The sequence below is a fragment of the Trichechus manatus genome, unplaced genomic scaffold (assembly GCF_000243295.1).
Source record: "Trichechus manatus latirostris isolate Lorelei unplaced genomic scaffold, TriManLat1.0 scaffold00109, whole genome shotgun sequence".
NCBI classification, from domain to species: Eukaryota; Metazoa; Chordata; class Mammalia; order Sirenia; family Trichechidae; genus Trichechus; species Trichechus manatus.
In genome coordinates, this window is record NW_004444045.1 from 8,658,497 (window position 1) to 8,665,621 (window position 7,125).

Sequence of the window (7,125 nt, forward strand, 5' to 3'; positions counted from 1 at the left end):
CCAGTTCTAAGTAGAAGAGAAAGAAGTAAGTGGATTATGACAAGTAAAACAAATGGAGAGAAAGGAGGGCACCCAGAAGAACTGCATTCAGTAATATTTATTAATTTGATCTTAAAGGGAAAAGAAGAAATCTGTTCTAACAGTTCACCTTCCTATGAACCCTGGAGCCCTCCAAAGCCCTGAAGGGGTCCTTCTGAAACTGCTGTGAGGTAGATAAGAGCTGTTCCAGGTCTAAAGTGAGGGAGGCTGGTGCTTAGAGAGCTGTAGCAAGGGAGCTAAGGACAAAACTCCAAATGGTGACCTTTTCTAGCCTCCTGCTGTCAGCCTGGGCCACAGAATCTGGAGAGCGGTTCATCAGGGTCTGGGCAGCAGAAGGGATGCAACTAGGGGTGCTCTCTTTGCCTTGAGCACATAGCACAAAAGTGAGCAAGGTGATGGGTACCCCTGCCAAAGCCACTCGCTACTGTAAGAGCAGTTAAGCACAGGTAGCCTGACCCCTCCAGCTGCTGAGGTAGTGGTGAAGTTCAGGGATAGGGTTCAGAAAACCTCTGAGAGAAAAGAGGGAGAGGAAACCCCAGGGGATGGTGAAAACCCACTCAGTAAAGACTCTCCCTTCCCAGTGTGCTCCCCACCCCCAGTTCCCATGGCCCAGTCATTAGCCTCTGAAGGGTAGAGTTTTTCAGCTGAGAAATTCCACAGGTCTCATTCTGAACAGAGGCCAGAAGCTTTCCAAAGGGTCTGGATCAACGGAGTTGAGGTTTCTTGTCCTTTAAGACCTAAGAAACTCCTCCAGGAAGCCCTGAAAACGGAGATAACATATCTTGGGGTGAGGGGGCAGAGGGTGGCAAGGGTGGAACTCAAGAGAAAGGACAGAGGTCAGAGACCCTGGAAACCCTATTTAATTACACAAAAGCATCCGGGCACCACCCAGTCACAAACCCCTTCCCTCCAACTCCAACCAGCCCTCTCCCAGGAGACTCGCCACTCACAGGTTCCTCACTCATGTCTATACTTCACACCCGAAGTGGATTCTCACCATCGTAGCCATCAAACCTTTGAGAGAAACCAGAGCTGAGGCGGCAGGGTTGGGACAGTCTCTGCAAGCCGGAGCCACCCTAGTGATGGCAAGATATCTGGGCTGCCACAGAGCTGAGGGAAACCCAAACTAGAGCTGACCAAGCAGGGTCAGAGGCCTCGGGTCACACAAGCACTTCCCGTGGCGCACCCTTGGTCCTCGGGTGAAGAACAACCTGCCCTCCCTCCTTTGCGTCAACTCTTGGGCAGGGTAGGTCAGATGCGGGAAAGCAAAGGGCCCTGGGGCCCATTTTGGTTCCCTACACCTGGTTGTCGCTTTCCTCAAGGCAGAGACCCTCTGCAGCTCCACCTCCTCCTACCGAATTCCAAACTCAGAAAGCTGACCAAGGAAGGGGGACACCGAATCCTTCCTAACCCCAAGCCACAGGTCCCTCCGCCCCGGTTACCTACCTGTCGAGCGGTGGGCCCTGCCTGGATTCCGCGAGGCTGGTCAGGGCCGCAGGGACACCGGAGGAGTCGCGGGCCAGGGAGGCGGTGGCGCGGGGCTTCACCGGCCGGCAGCTGCCGCAGCCGCACAGCAGGCGGCGGAAGGCGCGGCGAAAGTCCGGGCTGCGGCAGTAGATGAGCGGATTGAAGGCTGAGTTGGCATAGCCCAGCCAGTTGAGGGCGAGGAAAGCCGGGCTGGGAACTAGACTGGGGCTCCCGACGGCGCGCACCACGTTGGCCACAAAGAAGGGCAACCAACAGAGAGTGAAGGTGCCCATGATGAGACCCAAGGTGCGCAGAGCCCTGTGTTCGCGAACATGCAGAAGGCGCGCGGGCCGTCGACCGCAGGAGGAGGGCACCCCTGCGGGTGAAGCGCACGGCCCCGCTGGAGTTGGGGGCAGAAAGCGAAGCAGAGCCTGAGGAGAGTCTTCTGGCGGGAAGCGGCCCAGCTCTCCCCTCAGCAAGCGCAGTTGGCGCGTCGCCACGATGAAAACTCGCGCGTAGACGAAGAGCATAACAAGCAGCGGAAGGTAGAAGGAGACTAAGGAGGAGAGCAGCGCATAGGGCATGTTGGAGGCGAAGGCGCAACAGCGCGGATTGGAGTGACAAAGCTGCGCCTCGGCGTCGGCCCCCACGCGCCACCACTGGCTCATAATGGGAGCAAATGACACCGCGGTGGACACGACCCACACCAGGACCACGGCCGCCCGGGCGCGGCGCTTGGTGACCAGAGCGCCGTAACGCAGCGGGTTGGTCACAGCCAGATAGCGGTCCACCGCCAGGGCGCACAGGGTTTCGATGCTGGCCGTCACGCACAGCACGTCCACCGAGGTCCACAGCTCGCAGCCAGTGGCGCCTAGTGGCCAGTGATCAGTAAGCGCCACGGTGGCCCCGGGGGGCACTACCAGGAGCCCCACCACCAGGTCGGCTGCGGCGAGCGAAGTCACGAACACGTTGGTTATGGTCTGGAGTCTCGGCGTCCGGGCGATGGCCACGATCACCAGCAGGTTGCCTCCCACGGTCGCCAGCACTGCCAGCGCCAACAGCGCCCCCGCCAATGCCGCCGCCCACGGCACCCCCGGCAGCCCACTTGTGTTGGCGGCATTTGGCGCCAGGGTGGGAGCGTCTGGCCACGAGCCCAGAGAGCTGTTCCCGTGAGGCCACAAAGCCATCCTGTGGTCGTGCGTGGGGCGTGGGGGGAAGGGAAGGGTGTCGCCCAGTTCACCCGGCTCAGGGGAGGGGACAGCGGGGCGTGGGAGCGACTCTCCTGGCCTGAGCCATCTTCCCTAATTGACTGGGACGGGAACGCTCAGCCCTCCCCCGCACCCCCTTGGTGCCACTGCTCAGGGGAGGAGTGACGGCGCTTAAAGGGGCAGCCGCCAATAATCTCTACACCCGGCCTCAGGAGGGGAATTGGCGGGAGGGGAAGGAGGCGGGATGGATGCTCGACTTTTCCTTTAGCCAAACCTGCAGCAACGTACGCCAGTCTTCTCTGCCATGATCTGTCCACCCCCGTCAAGGCCAGCTCCCCAACTCAGCCCGGCGCTCCCTCCACACTGATTTCCTGGAGTTCTGCAATTCCTTGACGGAACGGTGGACATTGTCCAGCCGCAACGCTCAAGGAAGGATAATGGAGAACCCCACTTTACGTGTCAGAGGAAGAGGTACCCTCCTAAGGCAAGCAAAATCATTCACAGTAGCCCCTCATCGGCTTGGGTGCCCTTCCCTAAGGCATTTTAAATTAAGTAATAGAGGGCAGCCAGTATCTTCTCTCCTCTCCCAAGACCTCATTGCAATGAAATTCGTCCCCTTTTTCTATTTCACTTGTCCTCCAGTTTTCTGTTCTTTTTCTCTTTAGCTCACTGGGGAAATTTGCCATTTCTCCAGAGCCTTTATCATTGCCTGCCCGTTTTCATTTGGATTTGGCATCACGTAGCTTTGAATGCTGAAGAGCTTTCATTGCTCCTTCTTCCACAGTCAACACTGCACCCTCCACCCACTTTTCTACCTAGAAAATTTCTAATGGGCTCCTTCTCTTAAAATTCTTCTGTTATGAAGACATGTTAAAAATAGATGAACGGGGATGACCTCTTGGTTTGAGATTGAGTCTGTCCACCATCACCATCCAACTACCCAAAACTCCTATCACCTCCTCTCCCCAATGGTAGTGTTCATTCCACTTCCTTAAAGATTTTATTCATGAACTTTAAAAAATTGGGATACATTGAGTTGAGGGGTTCACATGTTGCATCTTCGAGGATGTAGAAGGTATTTTAATGCTTCTTGAAGCCTTTCATCTAGTCTCATTCAGAAGTTTCCCTCACTGCAGAAGCCCAGAACTTCCAGTACCCATTCCCTCCTTGGTAGCCAGGCTTAAGGCTTAATTCCACCAGCCAAACTCTCCCAATCTCTAAGCGAGTTCCTCTCAAATTGGGTGTGGGGATCCCATTTCCAGGGCTGGAAAACGAGCCCTGGGGTTAAAGTTAAGGGGCAGGAAGATATAATACCTTATTAAAGCCCCTATCAGGACCTGATCCTTGAGCTGTCTTTCTTCCTTCCCTGAAACAATGGGACAAAAGAGGAAAAAAATATCATGGAAAATGCCTCCAAGGTCATGCCCTAGCATGTCTCTTTTGAACAGCTCTGTATTTCAAAAGAACGCTGTATAGTCACTGGTCAAAGCAATCCCTCTGGGAGGCTGAGCCAGGGGTTGGCAGTTAGAAAGGTTGGAGGGGAAGTAAGAACCTAAAATTATCCCTGAGGAAAAAGAACCAGCTCCATCTCCCAGGAACCAGCAGCTCACCCATGAGCAGGGTTTGTCAGTGGCTCCCAAGCAAATGCCCTTCACGCCCATGAAGTACACCAAGCAATCCTTTGGACCCACAGAAATGCAGAGTGGGTGGAGGTGGAGAGGTCCAGCCTCTGGCCCCTCTTATCCCCCTTGTCCCCAGTCATTCCAGACTGGTACAGACCCCACTTGGCCTCCGATCTTGGCTGCTGCTTCTAGCTGATCATCAAGGCTGTCACTCCCAAGTTGGGTTTTGCAACACCCCAGAGTGTTGCCAGTTATCTCAAAGGGGTATCATTAGATTCTCAACAACTAATCTTTAAAACAAATACGTGCCATTCAGCAATTCTTTTTTTCCAGGACAGCAGAGTTGGTGGGGGATGGGAAAGGGGTGCCAGGAAGTCAAGCAACTTCAAAGGATGTCATTGCTTTAGGGAATGACTTTGTTATTCTGAGGAAGTATGTAAAAATGGTTACATTTTCAAAAGAGACAAGTTTTCCCAAACCATAGGAGTGCCCCTGAACTCGGGGAGTGATTAGGCCAACACCCTAACCAGACCGTGAGAAGAGAAAATCCAGGCCCCTGTCAGTGAAGGCTTTTATGAGCGAGCAGAGCGATGCTGAAGCACCTGGTGTCTGTGCCCATTCCTCCTCTTTGCTCAGTCTGGCCTCCCCTGCCCCAGCAGCTGATGGGGTGAAGGGCTTCCTTATTTGCCATTTTAGTCTGTAAGATTATTCTCTTTTTAAGTGTGCTCTTGTGATTTTTAATTAGATAATTCACGTTGTCAAACCACCAAAAGATACAAAATGAATACAATAAAAAGTTGCCTTCATCCCAATTTTCATTCCCCTAATAGGTAATCACTGTTAGTCTCCTGTTTATGCAACTCAAAACAAATGCATATTCCTTTGTCTTTTCTTTTCTACACAAATAGTAGCAAAATATACTCACTATTTTGCATCTTGCTGATTTTAACTCAATAACATATATCTGTGATCCTTCAATACAGTATTTCATTGTATATCATAATCTATGAAACCAATACACTACTGATGGACATTTAGTTTACTTCCAATCTTTACTAAGAGATGATATTGCAATGAATAACACACACATGTCACTTCACATGTGTATACTTGTAGGATAAGACATAGAATTGCTATGTCATAGGTATATGCATTTGCAAATTTGAAAGATATTAACAAATTGCTGTCCCCAGGCGATGTACCAATTTACACTCTCGTAGTCATTTTTGATGGCGAGCCAGGGGTTGGAGGCTAGTGGCCTGCTGCTCTGGGAAGTTGTCCTAATGACTGGCACCAGGGGAATTAGTACCCCCTGGTCTGTAGAGGTCATCCAACTCTGGATAGACACTTAGATTACCCAAAGACAGCATTACCCTAGCCCTCTGCCCCCAGATGACCTTTGTTCTATGCCCTTGAAACAAGCAGTGAATATGGGCTCCTGAATCTACTGAGTCCACTCTGCTGTTTATGTGTTGGGGGCTCCAGGGGTACAGGTTAGCCTATTGTATCAGGGGTACACGGCAGTCTGTGATTTAGAATATGTGGTCAGCAGAGCCAGAGGAGGCAGCAGCCTCTGAGGAACAGAAGTTCTAACAGCAGGGAAGTGCCCCCTCTCTCTTGTTGGTTGTAGCTTGTGGTCCTATGAACATCACAACTGAGTGTATGGATGTGTGTGTCTGTGTGTGTGTTTACGTGACAGGTCATGAGGGAGCCCAGCAGAGTTCAACTAGCTGTACCTTGCCCAAGATTACATATGTTAGAGGTGGTTATAGTCTACAGTTCATGATCTACCCTTCTTGCTTTAAAGTTCTTGGAAGGGAACAAAAATACAGTAGACTTAGATGTTTTAACATGTCTTCTCTTTTCCCAGGTAGAGGGCCCCCAGCCCTATAGCAGGAGTCAGATGTCACTTTGTTCCCCCAAAGCAGTCATGCCAGGCCCATGGCAGGCAACTTTCTAGTCAGGCTTTGCTACCAAAACCAATTCCAACTCATGGTGACCCCATGTGTGGGTTTTCAAGGCTGTAACTTTTCAGAAGCAGATCGCTAGGCCTTTCTTCCGAGGTGCCTTTGAATGAGCCCAAACCACCAACCTTTCAGTTAACAGTCTAGCACTTAACTGTTTATGCCACCCAGAGACTCCTATAGACATTGCTAGAAGGGCTTTATCCCATGATGGAGAAGGGGAAAAAAAGGAAAGAATATCTCTTAGAGACACGAAGGTGACATCTTAAAGGAGAGCCTGTTGTACCTTTTACCCAGCCCCCAGGAGCAGACAGGCCCTTTCCCACTCCTAGTCAGACAGGTAAAATCTAACTTCTGTCCTCCCTATCCCAGCCCCTAAAGCCCAGAAGAGACGGCGGTAACCTGGGTCACACGTCCTGCCTCTCTCGTGCCTGAGCTTGTCCCCAGCAGTCCTGAGCTCCCTGTGAAAACGTTGTTTCACGGTTGCTCTGCAAAATATTGGCAGCAGGGTAAGAGGGGATTATCATTTCTCTTTTACAAATAGAGCTATTAAGATTTAGTGAGGAAACTTGTTCAGGGCCACAGTGGAAATGGGATGATGAAACTGGGAAGAGAAGCCAGTCCTCCTCAGTCTCCACCCTGCAGATTTTCTCCTCTGGCCTTGACTGGCAGCTTGTTCTACCTTCTCTGTGGAGAGGGGTTTGGGAGTATAGGGTAAGGAGGTGGAGGTGCAGGGAGGGCTGGAGACTGAAAACAAGTCATTAACATTGATTGTCCCCTAGCCCCTGGAAGAAGATAAAAGGGTTAATCCAGTAGTGGAGAAGG

At 51.7% G+C, this 7,125-nt stretch overlaps 1 protein-coding gene across 1 annotated transcript; it reads right to left on the minus strand.

Annotated features, from left to right (window-relative positions):
• Positions 1 to 702: 702 nt before the first annotated feature.
• Positions 703 to 2,804, minus strand: ADRB3 (adrenoceptor beta 3). The gene is made up of 2 exons (XM_004383428.1): positions 1,486 to 2,804; positions 703 to 799 (listed from the first exon to the last, which is right to left on the minus strand). The coding sequence occupies exons 1-2, from the start codon at positions 2,691 to 2,693 to the stop codon at positions 703 to 705; spliced, it is 1,305 nt and encodes a 434-aa protein (XP_004383485.1). The 5' UTR covers positions 2,694 to 2,804.
• Positions 2,805 to 7,125: the final 4,321 nt, after the last annotated feature.

Excerpts from the sequence above, each read along its gene's own strand:
- ADRB3 (XM_004383428.1), bottom strand. The coding sequence starts at position 2,693 with ATGGCTTTGTGGCCTCACGGGAACAGCTCTCTGGGCTCGTGGCCAGAC. Across the intron at positions 800-1,485 it reads CAGGGCCCACCGCTCGACAG|GGCTTCCTGGAGGAGTTTCT; the intron begins GTAGGTAACCGG and ends CTCCGTTTTCAG.